The following is a 15,819-nucleotide window of genomic DNA, read 5'->3' as shown; positions in this document are numbered from 1 at the left end:
CTGATCACAACACAAAGGTGATCATATATAGGTCTGAAGCAGGCATTCACTGTCTGTGTAACTTACTGGACAATGGAGGAGCTTCCTAGTGTCTGTGTGTCCTATAGGCCAGCCTGTTGGATGTGAGTGTAATTTTCCTCCAGCATGTTTGAAATGGAAACCAGTTGGGTGAAGAAGACACCTGTACACAAAGGTATCTATAAAATAACTTTATTGAAAACATTTCCTTCATTGTCCTTAAGAGGGAGTAACTTACACCAACACCATTTTCTATCCAGAGACATCAAATCATACAGCTGTGATCTTCACATCAAAGCCTAATTCACCCTGAGGAGATGGTGGTGGTTTTGCTTTCTCTAATAGGATAAGTCCCCAAGCAAACTGACTTCACGTAACAACACATCGTTTTTGCTCATTTTTCTCACATTTGAAATATCCTGAGCCATATCGATACATACATAACTGAATATTCACAGGTCAAGATGTCCAGACAGAGCACAAAATTCAAAACTATTTACATGTACAACATGTAGAAAAGGGACCTGAGTGATCATGGAGTACAAGCCTACATAGGCTATGGCTAAAAACAAACAGGAAACACATTTTGTTTTCTGGTTTACTTTTGACAAACAATTAAATAAGGCATATTATGTATTATTCTCATCTGTTAATGTTATGGCAATGATACAAATAAAATGGTGTGTGTAGTACCTTCAAAAACGTTAAAGAAATTGTAAACGTTCTAGAGTCCTAGTTCTAGAATCTGGAAAATCAGATCGACATGTCGACTTGCACGCCGCCAGCTATCATTCGTGCTTTCTACGTCTTTCATATGTTGTCATTCATTTCTCTCGTTTAGTCCTTTCTTTCCCCGTTAGGATAATACAAGATGGAGAGATGTAGGGCGGATGGAGGAAAACAAGAGGGCGAAGGTGAAGGAGGAGGACAACATGGCCGCTGACCAAAGACAATTGCTTAGTTCTACATAATTGCCAAACTTCATCTCTTTCATATGTTGTCATTCATCCCTCTCTTTCCCCATTAGAATTAGAGGTCGACCGATTAATTAGGGCCGATTTCAAGTTTTCATAACAATCGGAAATCTGTATTTTTGGGCGACGATTTTGCCGATTTAAATGTATTTTTTATACCTTTATTTAACTAGGCAAGTCAGTTAAGAACACATTCTTATTTTCAATGATGGCCTAGGAACGGTGGGTTAACTGCCTTGTTCAGGGGCAGAACGACAGATTTTCACCTTGTCAGCTCGGGGGATCCAATCTTGCAACCTTACCGTTAACTAGTCCAACGCTCTAACCACCTGCCTCTCAGTGCACTCCACGAGGAGCCTGCCTGTTACACGAATGCAGTAGAAGCCAAGGTAAGTTGCTAGCTAGCATTAAACTTATCTTATAAAAAACAATCAATCATAATCACTAGTTATAACTAACTACACATGGTTGATGATATTACTCGTTCATCTAGCGTGTCCTGCGTTGCATATAATCGATGCAACGCTGGGGAATGATTTAACAAAAGCGCATTTGCGAAAAAAGCACAATCGTTGGACGACTGTACCTAATCATAAACACCAATGCCTTTCTTAAAATCAATACACAGAAGTATATATTTTTAAACCTGCATATTTAGCTAAAAGAAATCCAGGTTATCAGGTAATATTAACCAGGTGAAATTGTTCATTGCACACAGAGTCAGGGTATATGCAACAGTTTGGGCAGCTTGGCTCATTGCGAACTAATTCGCCAGAATTTTACGTAATTATGACATAACATTGAAGGTTGTACAATGTAACAGGAATATTTAGACTTCTGGATGCCACCCGTTAGATAAAATACAGAACGGTTCCGTATTTCACTGAAATAATAAACGTTTTGTTTTCAAAATGTTTCTGGATTCAACCATATTAATGACCAAAGGCTCGTATTTCTGTGTGTTATGTTGTAATGAAGTCTATGATTTGATAGAGCAGTCTGAACGGTGGTAGGCAGCAGCAGGCTCGTAAGCATTCATTCAAACAGCACTTTCGCGCGTTTTGCCAGCAGCTCTTCGCAAGCACAGCGCTGTTTATGACTTCAAGACTATAAGCCTAATGGCTGGTGTAACCGATGTGAAATGGCTAGCTAGTTAGCGGGGTGCGCGCTAATAGCGTTTCAAACGTCACTTGCTCTGAGACTTGGAGTAGTTATCCCCCTTGCCTAGCAAGGGCCGCGGCTTTTGTGGAGCGATGGGTAACGCTGTTTCGAGTGTGGCTGTTGTCGATGTGTTCCTGGTTCGAGCCCAGGTAGGGACGGAAGCTATACTATTACACTGGCAATATATAGTGCCTATAAGAACATCCAATAGTCAAAGGTATATGAAATACAAATGGTATAGAGAAATAGTCCTATAAATCCTAAATTAACTACTACCTAAAACCTCTTACCTGAGAATATTGAAGTCTCATGTTAAAAGGAACCACCAACGTTCATATGTTCTCATGTTCTGAGCAAGGAACTTAAACGTTAGCTTTCTTACATGGGACATATTGCACTTTTACTTCTCCAACACTTTGTTTTTGCATTATTTAAACCAAATTGAACATGTTTCATTATTTATTTGAGGCTAAATTGATTTTTATTGATGTATTATATTAAGTTAAAGTAAGTGTTCATTCAGTATTGTTGCAATTGTCATTATTACAAATAAATAACATTTAAAATAAATAAATTATTGTTATTATTTTTAAATCGGCCGATTAATCGGTACCGTCTTTTTTTGGCCCTCCAATAATCGGTATCGTCTTTTTTTGGTCCTCCAATAATCGGTATCGGTGTTGAAAAACCATAATCGGTCGACCTCTAATTAGAATAGCACAATATGAGGAGATAGAGGGTGGAGGAGGACATGACAGTGTGACCTGAGACAGTTGTTTAGCTCTGCAAAATTGCCCAACCTCAGCTCTTTCTACAGTCTCTGATTTCCCATTGCTGAGCCTTTCAAACTGCTCATCTACTGTTGAGGGCTGACTCACTGGCTGACTACTGTACTGCACACACAGCTTTTGTTTGCACAACAGATTGTCAAGATTGGGCACTTATCTGCACTGAGAGCGTTCAACCAGCAGAGGGGGCTGTTGTAATGCCATTCAGCAGAAGGAGAGGAGAGGTAGCCAGTGAGAGCCCAGATCAGATGACCACAGTGCCCCTGCCAGAACTCTTGCCCTGTAGCGGGACACATTAATTAAAGGCTCCCTGAATGGAAGAAGTGATGAAAGCAAGTAGTGTGCACTAGTGTGTCTGTGAGTGATTCTTTCATATCTGCGTGATTATATGATTGTGTGTAATTGAAGGCATGGATCAAATGCCATTGTCAGATGGTAAATGTTTTTGAAGGGGTTGTGTGAGTGTGTGTGTGTGTGGTTTGTGTGTGTGTGTGGTTTGTGTTTAGGAGTGTGTATTCAGTGTACTAACTAAAGCAGAGTTTTAACAGAGTAACGCTCATTCCTCCTTGGTGGTTTCTGTCCCGGCTCGTATTCAGAATAGCTGGGCGGAATGTCTGAATACATCTCTCCTCCTCCTCCTCTCCTGTGACCTCTGCCCTCTCCTCTCCTGCTGTTTTCATCCTCATCTGAACTGAACGACCCTCTGCGGGAGCGGGAGTAGTTGCTGGGAGGTGGGGCGCGACGCTGCTCCTCGAACAGGTCGTCTCTGGAGCGGGATCGAGGGACCCTGTCGCTGAGGTCGTCACGTGAACCCATTCGACCCCGCGCCCCCCGGCTCTCCCCGTCCAGAAAGACTTCACTGTAGCTCCTTGGCATGCCACGGCTCCTTGACGGCGACGGGTAACGGCGCCCGCTGGCTTCGCTGCGGTCGTCACGGTGACTGGTGAAGCGACTCTCGCTGCGGCTGCTTCCTCTGGAGCTGGGTGGACGTGTTTTAGGAGCAAGCGGCGGCTGGCCCCCTCTCCGACCTCCTCGTCCAGGCTGCTCTATGATGGGAGGCATCTGGATGACCCCCCGGTACTCCACGGCCCCGTCGTCCAGGCCAGAGAGCATGCTGGGAGGACCCGCTGAGAAGGGGACGTGCTGGGGCATCATGTGCTGAGGGGGAGGGGGTATCATCTGGAGCTGCTGGTGGTGGGGTTGGGGCTGCATCATGGGGCTGGTCCCATCCATGCCCCTCACCTGGCTCTCCAGGTAGTCCAGCATCTGCTTGTTGCCGGGATGTTGGTTGCCGTAGATGCTGGCAGCGTGGACACTGGGGGGCATGTTGTAGCCAGATGGGGGAGGGGGTAGGGGCATGGGGGCCATGGCGATGCTCTTCCCTGATTGGGAGCCTGATGGGACAGAGAAAACCATGATAAGTGACAAATATGGATTTGTTAAAAACACATTTAGAAGATCAGAAGCATAGCTCTGCTGTGTGTGTGTAAGACTCCGTGTGTGTGTGTGTGTGTGTGTGTGTGTGTGTGTGTGTGTGTGTGTGTGGTACTAACCTGCATACAGCAGAGGGTTCATCTGTGAGGATCCGTGGCTCATGGGGCTGTAGATGGGCTGACCTCCCATCCATGGACCCATGGCCCTCTGGGCATCCTTCATCATCCTGTGCTGCATCACCGCTGGAGAGAGAGAGACACAGAGGAAGAGGTGAGATGGAGCCTAAGTGTGTGAGAAAGAGAGAAGAGAGGCCCTTCCCTATCTTTCTCAGGACAGCAGGTCTGTGGGCAGCAGGGACAGACAGATGCCCTTCCCTACCTTTCTCAGGACAGCAGCAGGTCTGTAGGCAGCAGGGACAGACAGAGAGACCCTTCCCTACCTTTCTCAGGACAGCAGCAGGTCTGTGGGCAGCAGGGGCAGCGGACGTAGCAGCAGCACCTCTGAGGACAACACTGGCAGCAGCAGATACAGAAGAGCAGGATGAGGAGCAGAGCTCCAATCACTATGAACAGCACCGTCAGCCAGTCTGGGGACAGCCACAACACAGGAAACCATCACATCAGATGATACTTACTAGGTTGGGAAACAGACATGCACTTATACCCATGTCACTTCATTTAGAGTCTATTCCCACCAGGGTCAGTATTTACAAAGTGCTTCACAGTAGGACTAGTGCTGATATAAGCTATGGCTTCTCCTAAATGAATAAGATGACATGGAAACATAAATCTATGATTATCAATCATTTCAATAAGCATTTTTTACAGCTGGCCATGCTTTCCACCTGGCTACCCCTACCCCAGCCAACAGCTCTGTACCCCCCGCAGCAACTTGCCCAAGCCCCCCTCCCCACTTCTCCTTCACCCAAATCCGGACAGCTGATGTTCTGAAAGAGCTGCAAAATCTGGACCCCTACAAATCAGCAGGACTAGACAATCTGGACCCTCTCTTTCTAAAATTATCCGCCAAAATTGTTGCAACCCTTATTACTAGCCTGTTCAACCTCTCTTTTGTATCGTCTTGAGATCCCCAAAGATTGGAAAGCTGCCACGGTCACCCCCCTCTTCAAAGGGGGAGACACTCTAGACCCAAACTGTTATAGACCTAGCTCCATCCTGCCATGCCTTTCTCAAATCTCCGAAAGCCAAGTTAACAAACAGATCACCGACCATTTTGAATCCCACCGTACCTTCTCCGCTACGCCGTCTGGTTTCCGAGCTGGTCACGGGGGCACCTCAGCCACGATATCATAACCACAATCGACAAAAGACAATACTGTACAGCCGTATCCATCGACCTGGCCAAGGCTTTCAACTGTCAATCATCGCATTCTTATCGGCAGACTCAATAAGCCTTGGTTTCTCAAATGATTGCCTCGCCTGGTTCACCAACTACTTCTCGGATAGAGTTCAGTGTGTCAAATCGGAGGACCTGCCGTCCGGACCTCTGGGGTGCCTCAGGGTTCAATTCTCGGGCCGAGTCTTTTCTCTGTAAACATCAATGATGTCGCTCTTGCTGCTGGTGATTCTCTGATCCACCTCTACGCAGACGACACCATTCGGTATACATCTACCCTTTCTTTGGACACTGTGTTAACAAACCTCCAAACGAGCTTCAATGCCATACAACACTCCTTCCGTGGCCTCCAACTGCTTTTCAATGATAGTAAAACTAAATGCATGCTCTTCAACTGATTGCTGCCTGCACCCCCGTCTAGCATCACTACTCTGGATGGTTCTGACTTAGAATATGTGGACAACTACAAATACCTAGGTGTCTGGTTAGACTGTAAACTCTCCTTCCAGACTCACATTAAGCATCTCCAATCCAAAATTAAATCTAGAATCGGCTTCCTATTTCGCAACAAAGCATCCTTCACTCATGCTGCCAAACATACCCTCGTAAAACTGACTATCCTACCGATCCTTGACTTCGGCGATGCCATTTACAAATTAGCCTCCAACTCTACTCAGCAAACTAGGTGCAGTCTATCACAGTGCCATCTGTTTTGTCAACAAAGCCTCATATACTACCCACCACTGAAACCTGAATGCCCTCGTTGGCTGGCCCTCGCTACATATTTGTTGCCTAACCCACTGGCTCCAGGTCATCTAAAAGTCTTTGCTAGGTAAAGCCCCGCCTTATCTCAGCTCACTGGTCACCATAGCAACGCCCACCCGTAGCACACGCTCCAGCAGGTATATTTCACTGGTCATCCCCAAAGCCAACATCTACTTTGGCCTCCTTTCCTTCCAGTTTTCTGCTGCCAATGACTGGAATGAATTTCAAAAATCACTGAAGCTGGAGACTTATATCTCACTCTCTAACTTTAAGCATCAGCTGTCAGAGCAGCTTACCGATCGATCACTGAACCTGTACACAGCCCATCTGTAAATAGCACACCCAACTACCTCATCCCCAAGACTTAGGAAGTGCAATCGGACCAAATTTACACTATCTTAGATAGCCATATACTTGAAAATCTACAAACCTCAGATTTCCCACTTCCTGGTTGGATTATTTCTCAGGTTTTTGCCTGCCATAGGAGTTCTGTTATACTCACAGACATCATTCAAACAGTTTTAGAAACCTCAGTGTTTTATATCCAAATATACTAATAATATGCATATATTAGCAACTGGGCCTGAGTAGCAGGCAGTTTACTCTGGGCACCTTATTCATCCAAGCTACTCAATACTGCCAACAGCCATAAGATATTTAAAATTCCTCAAACATTCAAGTATTATGAGATTTCTGTTTGAATTTGGCGCCCTGCACTTTCACTGGCTGTTGTCAAATCGATCCCGTTAACGGGATTTCAGCCGTAAGAAGTTAACGAATCAGATGACATGGACAGGAAAGACATCTTAACGAATCAGATGACATGGACAGGAAAGACATCTTAACGAATCAGATGACATGGACAGGAAAGACATCTTAACGAATCAGATGACATGGACAGGAAGGACCTCTTAACGAATCAGATGACATGGACAGGAAGGACCTCTTAACGAATCAGATGACATGGACAGGAAAGACATCTTAACGAATCAGATGACATGGACAGGAAAGACATCTTAACGAATCAGATGACATGGACAGGAAGGACCTGATCCTAGATCAGCACTCTGACTCAGAGACGCTTTATGAACACGGCCCAGGTTGTGGTCATAGCTGTGGTCGTGGTCAACCTACTGTAGACCATGAGTTGGATCACGCCATCCAAGCCGCCGCTGGTGTCTCCCGTGGCTTCCACAGAACAGTAGTAAACTCCGTTGTCCCACCACATGATCTCATTGATCACCAGGTCAGCCTCTGTGGGGGAAGACAGGCCCAACAACGTCAAAACATGTCAGAGTAGCAACAAACAGCACACATTCACACGTTGTTTCTCAATCCATTCTTCTGGGAACCTCCAGTCATTTCACATGGTTGTTGTATTCCACCACTATTTGGATTAGTTAACGCAGGTGTGACATTGTGACTGGATTAAAGTTACAAAATTCCAGTAATGTTCCTGAAATTCCCAGGTTTTCCAGAAATGCCCAGGTTGGATGATTTCCGGTATCAGGAGGGATTTAAGCAGGGAATTTGGAATTCTCCCACCAAGATTTCTATCAAACTGGGGGATTTAGGGGAAGTTACTGGAATTTTGCAACACAAGGCTGTCTACTAGACTCACTGTTCTGGACGGAGATCTTGCGTTCCCGGTACTCTGTGCCCAGTATGGCCTCGTTGGAGCCTCTCTTCTGGACGATGATCCTAACCGTGCGCTGGCGGTCGGGGCAGTCATTGGCCGGGTCCTGACCCAGCTGCAGAGCATTCTGGTACGCTATAGAGGGAGATATGTTTCATTCAGAAGTGAGTGTTACTGTACATTACCAGTAATTTAATTAATATTTCAGGTTCTAGAGTGAGACAGGAAGTTTGGGCCTCACTACAAACCTGAAGAAAACACTACAGCAAACTCATCTACCCAACCACTAACAACCTTAGAATTTGCCTATATACACCGTCAAACTGTAGCCCAACTAGTTAACATGTAGCCCAACTCCCAAACCCAGCTCCAGGCCAGTTCCTTTCACTTCCACCATAACTAACCTGGGGACTAGGACAGGGTCCATAACTAACCTGGGGACTAGGACAGGGTCCATAACTAACCTGGGGACTAGGGCAGGGTCCATAACTAACCTGGAGACTAGTACAGGGTCCATAACTAACCTGGGGACTAGTACAGGGTCCATAACTAACCTGGAGACTAGGACAGGGTCCATAACTAACCTGGAGACTAGTACAGGGTCCATAACTAACCCGGGGACTAGGACAGGGTCCATAACTAACCTGGGGACTAGGACAGGGTCCATAACTAACCTGGGGACTAGTACAGGGTCCATAACTAACCTGGGGACTAGTACAGGGTCCATAACTAACCTGGGGACTAGGACAGGGTCCATAACTAACCTGGGGACTAGGACAGGGTCCATAACTAACCTGGGGACTAGGACAGGGTCCATAACTAACCTGGGGACTAGGACAGGGTCCATAACTAACCTGGGGACTAGTACAGGGTCCATAACTAACCTGGGGACTAGTACAGGGTCCATAACTAACCTGGGGACTAGGACAGGGTCCATAACTAACCTGGGGACTAGGACAGGGTCCATAACTAACCTGGGGACTAGGACAGGGTCCATAACTAACCTGGGGACTAGTACAGGGTCCATAACTAACCTGGGGACTAGTACAGGGTCCATAACTAACCTGGGGACTAGGACAGGGTCCATAACTAACCTGGGGACTAGGACAGGGTCCATAACTAACCTGGGGACTAGGACAGGGTCCATAACTAACCTGGGGACTAGGACAGGGTCCATAACTAACCTGGGGACTAGTACAGGGTCCATAACTAACCTGGGGACTAGTACAGGGTCCATAACTAACCTGGGGACTAGGACAGGGTCCATAACTAACCTGGGGACTAGGACAGGGTCCATAACTAACCTGGGGACTAGGGCAGGGTCCATAACTAACCTGGGGACTAGTACAGGGTCCATAACTAACCTGGGGACTAGGACAGGGTCCATAACTAACCCGGGGACTAGTACAGGGTCCATAACTAACCTGGAGACTAGTACAGGGTCCATAACTAACCTGGGGACTAGGACAGGGTCCATAACTAACCTGGGGACTAGGACAGGGTCCATAACTAACCTGGGGACTAGTACAGGGTCCATAACTAACCTGGAGACTAGTACAGGGTCCATAACTAACCTGGAGACTAGTACAGGGTCCATAACTAACCTGGGGACTAGGACAGGGTCCATAACTAACCCGGGGACTAGTCCTGGGTCCATAACTAACCCGGGGACTAGGACAAGGTCCATAACTAACCTGGAGACAAGTACAGGGTCCATAACTAACCTGGGGACTAGGACAGGGTCCATAACTAACCTGGAGACAAGTACAGGGTCCATAACTAACCTGGGGACTAGTACAGGGTCCATAACTAACCTTGGGAGTAATACTCCAGGATGGGGTCCTTGCAGAAGGACTTGTATCGCCAGGTGACCTGGACATCCTGCTGGTTAGCGGAGGTGGAGTAATCACACTTCAGGATGACGGAGGCAAACAGAGCTGTACTCCTCTCTGTCTGAGGAACATTCACCTGGACGCTCTGCACCTCTGATGGGAGAGAATACATCATGTCAGTGTGTATGTATGTATGTATGTATGTATGTATGTATGTATGTATGTATGTGTGTGTGTGTGTGTGTGTGTGTGTGTGTGTGTGTGTGTGTGTGTATATGTGTGTGTGTGTGTGTGTATGTGTGTATGTATATGTGTGTGTGTATGTGTGTATGTATATGTGTGTGTGTGTGTGTGTATGTGTGTGTGTGTGTGTGTGTGTAAGGGGGAATGTACAGTTTTTGAAAGAAAAGTCCATTTTTGTCCATTAAAATAACATTAAATTAAATCAGTGTAGACATTGTTGATGTTGTAAATGACTATTGTAGCTGGAAACGGCTGATTTTTCATGGAATATCTACAGTTGAAGTTTACATACACTTAGGTTGGAGTCATTAAAACTTGTTATTCAACCATTCCACAAATTTCAGGTTCACAAACTATAGTTTTGGCAAGTCGGTCAGGACATCTACTTTGTGCATTACACAAGTAATTTTTCCAACAATTGTTTACAGACAGATTATTACAGTGAATTATAAGTGAATGTGGGTCTGAAGTTTACATACACCGAGTTGACTGTGCATTTAAATAGCTTGGAAAATTCCAGAAAATGTCATGGCTTTAAAAGCTTCTGATAGGCTAATTGACATAATTTGAGTCAATTGGAGGTGTACCTGTGGATGTATTTCAAGGCCTAACTTCAAACTCAGTGCCTCTATGCTTGACATCATGGGAAAATCAGCCAAGACCTCATAAAAAAAAATGTAGACCTCCACAAGTCTGGTTATTCCTTGGGAGCAATTTCCAAACGCCTGAAGGTACCACGTTCATCTGTACAAACAATAGTTTGCAAGTATAAACACCATGGGACCACGCAGCCGTCATACCGCTCAGGAAGGAGACCCATTCTGTCTCCTAGAGATGAACGCACTTTGGTGCGAAAAGCCAAATACTAATTGAGTGTATGTAAACTTCTGACCCACTGGGAATGTGATGAAAGAAATAAAAGCTGAAATAAATCATTCTCTCTACTATTATTTATGACATTTCACATTCTTAAAATAAAGTGGTGATCCTAACTGACCTGAGACAGGGAATTTTTACTAGGATTAAATGGTCAGGAATGGTGAAAACTGTGTTTAAATGTATTTGGCTAAGGTGTATGTAAACTTCCGACTTCAACTGCACATAGACATACAGAGGCCCATTATCAACAACCATCCCTCCTGTGTTCCAACAGCACGTTGTGTTAGCTAATCCAAGTTTATCATTTTAAAAGGCTAATTGATCATTAGAAAACCCTTTTGCCATTATGTTAGCACAGCTGGAAACTGTTCTGATTAAAGAAGCAATAGAACTGGCCTTCTTTAGACTAGTTGAGTATCTGGAGCATCAGCATTCGTGGGTTCGATTACAGGCTCAAAATGTCCAGAAACCAAGTACTTTCTTCTAAAACTCTTCAGTCTATTCTTGTTCTGAGAAATGAAAGCTATTCCATGCAAGAAATTGCCAAGCAACTGAAGATCTCGTACAACACTGTGTACTACTCCCTTCACAGAACAGCGCAAACTGGCCCTAACCAGAGTGGGAGGCCCCAGTGAACAACTGAGCAAGAGGGCAAGTACATTAGAGTGTCTAGTTTAAGTAACAGACGCCTCACAAGTCTTCAACTGGCAGCTTCATTAAATAGTACCTGCAAAACACCAGTCTCAACATCAACAGTGAAGAGGTGACTCCAGGATGCTGGCCTTCTAGACAGAGTTGCAAAGAAAAAGCCATATCTCAAACTGGCCAATAAAAATAAAAGATTAAGATGGGCAAAAGAACACAGACACTGAACAGAGGAACTCTGCCTCGAAGGCCAGCATCCCGGAGTCGCCTCTTCACTGTTGAAGTTGAGACTGGACAGAGGAACTCTGCCTAGAAGACCAGCATCCCGGAGTCGTCTCTTCACTGTTGATGTTGAGACTGAACAGAGGAACTCTGCCTCGAAGGCCAGCATCCCGGAGTCGCCTCTTCACGGTTGACGTTGAGACTGGTGTTTTGTGGGTACTTTTTAATGAAGCTGCTTTGTGAGGCGTCGGTTTCTACAACTAGACATTCTAATGTACTTGTTCTTTTGCTCAGATGTGCGTTAACTCTATCAGTCCCGAGGCCACAGCAAAAATCAGCTTCTCATTGATCTGACTTTCATTGATCTGCACGTCCAGCCCTTATATTTATTCTCACAATGAAGTGTTTTAACATTGTATTTTCAGGACAACCAGGGCTACAAGTAGAACACAACAACTATTTCACATAAACAGTTGTATTCATGAGTTTTATTGACAAATGCCAATACAAAACATAAGGTCCACCAAAGCAAAAACAAGTACAGAAATGGTTTGCTCACTGGGAAATATCCAACTAGTCAGTGACAACTGGGTGGAGTTTGTGACAGCAACTATGTCAGCTTATTACAATATTATAGACACGATGTCCTGGGATTTCCTATGATCTATGTAGAAGAACCCCTTACAGTATTATAGACACTATGTCCTGGGATTTCCTATGATCTATGTAGAATAATCCCTTACAGTATTATAGACACTATGACCTGGGATTTCCTATGATCTATGTAGAAGAACCCCTTACAGTATTATAGACTATGTCCTGGGATTTCCTATGATCTATGTAGAAGAACCCCTTACAGTATTAGAGACTGTCCTGGGATTTCCTATGATCTATGTAGAAGAACCGTATCTTCTAGCGACTCTTCTGTAGCTTGTGAGGTCATAGACCTAAACATGTCACACGTGCGTGTTCCTGAGAGTCTCAGCTTTTCAGAGATCGCTTTAAATAGTTTGTAGCTCAATCCATTCGGACTGCCCTGGTCTCACAAACACCGCTCTAGCTCAGCCCCCGTTAAATCACAGAGGAATCGTTGGTACCAAAATGCGCTGGCGTTCCGGTGGGAATCATTGGGTTAAAGCATATTGAATGAGATAGAGAGAATAAAAGAATGGGGTAGAGTATGTGTACGTGTGTGTGACAGAGCCCTACTGAAGGTGGTTCAACCAGAAAAACTAGTGACAAAGCAAGAGACAGCCTGCCACAGGAAACAGTTTGATGCTATTCAAATAGACTCAACTTCCATTGCAAAAATACCTCTACAGTATAGGCCAGGTGTATTCAACTCTTACCGTACGACAGCGTTCTCCAACCCTGTTCCTGGAGAGCTACCCTCCTGTAGGTTTTCACTCTAAGTCCAAGTGTAACTAACCTGGTTCAGTTTATCAACCAGCTAATTATTAGAATCTGGTGTGCTAGATTAAGGTTAGAGTGAAAACCGACGGGACGGTTTCTCCCCAGGGACAGTTTTGGAGAGCCCTGACAAAACGCAGTGGAACTGGCGTTGAGGGATATCGGCAATAGACCACCCTTTACAACCTGGTTGTAGAGCATTCCGTATTATTCTGTATGTAAATCCGAGACACTCCATTTATTATCATATAATACGTTTCATATGGTATGCATTAATTTGTGGATGTCCATCACACATTACCTATGATATGTTAAAACTTACAATTCATATTACGTGTTACGAATTTGCAAAAAGTACAATATGTTACGAATTTGCAAACAGTATGATATGTTACATTCTAGCTAGGTGGTTAACGTTAGACAGCTTGCTAACGTTAGCTAGGCTAGGGGTTAAGGTTGAGTTTAGGAGTTAGGTTAAAGGATTAAGGCTAGTGTTAGGGGAAGGGTTAGCTAACATGCTAAGTAGATGCAAAGTAGCAAGTAGTTGAAAAGTTCCTAATTAGCTAAAATGCTGAAGTTGTCTGTGATGAACTCGTAACCTTTGGGTTGCTAGAGCTAGACGTTTGCATTATACACCCACCCATCCACCCTACTTTCGTTTTTGCCTTAAGTAACAGTTTGTCTTCTGTAACCATACCAAACATAACATATCACACTAAATGGAGTGTCCCGGATTTACGTACAGAATAATACGAAATGCTCTGAGACCAGGTTGCCATTTAGGCTAGTCAGGTTACTCTGTAACTGTCGGGGTCTATGTCCTTAAATACCCTACATAATTACTATTATTGAGGTGCAATGTCAGGATAACTAACACCCATTCTCCCCCCAGCTGGAGCCAAACCAACAGGAGTTTTGCTCTAAAAAAAGGTGAATTCCATTTTCAATCTACAGTATTTCATTATGAGTAGGTCTAAATCTAGATAAGGATCAGTATCTGTAACTTGACAGGACGACAGTGCGAGTCATCGTGAGAACTCATCGGTATCTGTCCATCATGTGACCGATACCCCGGCTCCTGCCTAACTGGCTAGTCATTGGAACTTTTTGGGTTGTGGATGGATACATTAGAATAGCATAAACTTTTGACGCGACTTAATGAAACGAAGCTCTAATGCAAGAACAGGACGAATTGACAACATTTAACGATTCAAATATAAATTGCTCATTTTCATCAACAAAAACTCACCTGTCGGTAGGGAAGAGAGGACGAACGCGGCCAGTATCAACCTCCTCATCGTTGATGATTGATCCATTAAACTAATAAATATTATCTCGCCCAATTTATTATCTATTAAAAAAAAGGAAAGACCTAAATTATCCTCCTAAACAGACTCCCCATTGTTCTGTCTGTCTTGTGTTTTGTCTTCCTTGTCCGACACCTTTCGGGAATTTGCTTTGCTGGCTGCGGAGACAGACAGACCCCACCCCGAAACAGGTGCTGTATGTGACGTAGACAGGTGCTTCCTACCGCAGAATGGCAGGAAGCCGCTATGATAATACAGAATGAAAGCGACGGTAAATCTGTAATATGTTAATTCATTCGATATTTAAATAATTACTTTAATGCATACATTAATATTCAGCCTTTTTTAAATGTGATTTAGGGTCTTTTTTTTTTTTACACATGACATTGTTAGGCAATAATTAGCCTACAGTGAGATGTTTTTACTTCGTTTGGAATACATTCATTCAAAAGGTTCATTTTTAATGTTAGAATGAATATCATTTAAAAGGCCGAGACCCTGTAGCCTACAACAGGTGAAGTGATCCAGGGGACAGGAGGCCTAGTATTAAACCACTGGATGTTCCCAGTAGCCTAGACCCTGTAGCCTACAACGGGTGAAGTGATCCAGGGGACTGGAGGCCTAGTATGAAACCACTGGATGTTCCCAGTAGCCTAGACCCTGTAGCCTACAACAGGTGAAGTGATCCAGGGGACTGGAGGCCTAGTATTAAACCACTGGATGTTCCCAGTAGCCTAGACCCTGTAGCCTACAACAGGTGAAGTGATCCAGGGGACAGGAGGCCTAGTATGAAACCACTGGATGTTCCCAGTAGCCTAGACCCTGTAGCCTACAACGGGTGAAGTGATCCAGGGGACAGGAGGCCTAGTATGAAACCACTGGATGTTACCAGTAGCCGAGACCCTGTGCTGATGCAAACGTTGCTGACTTTGTGACGGTTGTAGACGAGGGTGGGAATCCATTCAGTCCACATCATAATACTTGTTCATTCATTTGATGGAAATAATCCCATTCTAGCTGTTTGATGATAGACAGTGTAGCAGCCTAACACCTGTAAACTAAGCAAACATTGTAGCAGCCTAACACCTGTAAACTAAGCAACCAGTGTAGCAGCCAAACACCTGTAAACTAAGCAACCAGTGTAGCAGC

The 15,819-nt window shown here is 44.6% G+C and overlaps 1 protein-coding gene across 1 annotated transcript; it reads right to left on the bottom strand.

Moving 5' to 3' along the window:
* Positions 1-194: 194 nt before the first annotated feature.
* ildr1a (immunoglobulin like domain containing receptor 1a) lies at positions 195-14,875 on the bottom strand. Its single transcript, XM_036951583.2, has 7 exons — positions 14,613-14,875; positions 9,947-10,117; positions 8,118-8,267; positions 7,631-7,750; positions 4,815-4,961; positions 4,495-4,617; positions 195-4,335 (listed from the first exon to the last, which is right to left on the bottom strand). The coding sequence occupies exons 1-7, from the start codon at positions 14,677-14,679 to the stop codon at positions 3,470-3,472; spliced, it is 1,644 nt and encodes a 547-aa protein (XP_036807478.1). The 5' UTR covers positions 14,680-14,875; the 3' UTR covers positions 195-3,469.
* Between the last annotated feature and the right edge of the window lie 944 nt (positions 14,876-15,819).

This window comes from Oncorhynchus mykiss, chromosome 18 (assembly GCF_057628025.1).
Source record: "Oncorhynchus mykiss isolate SJ-2025 chromosome 18, ASM5762802v1, whole genome shotgun sequence".
NCBI lineage: Eukaryota > Metazoa > Chordata > Actinopteri > Salmoniformes > Salmonidae > Oncorhynchus > Oncorhynchus mykiss.
This window is presented reverse-complemented; position numbering and strand designations above follow the sequence as displayed.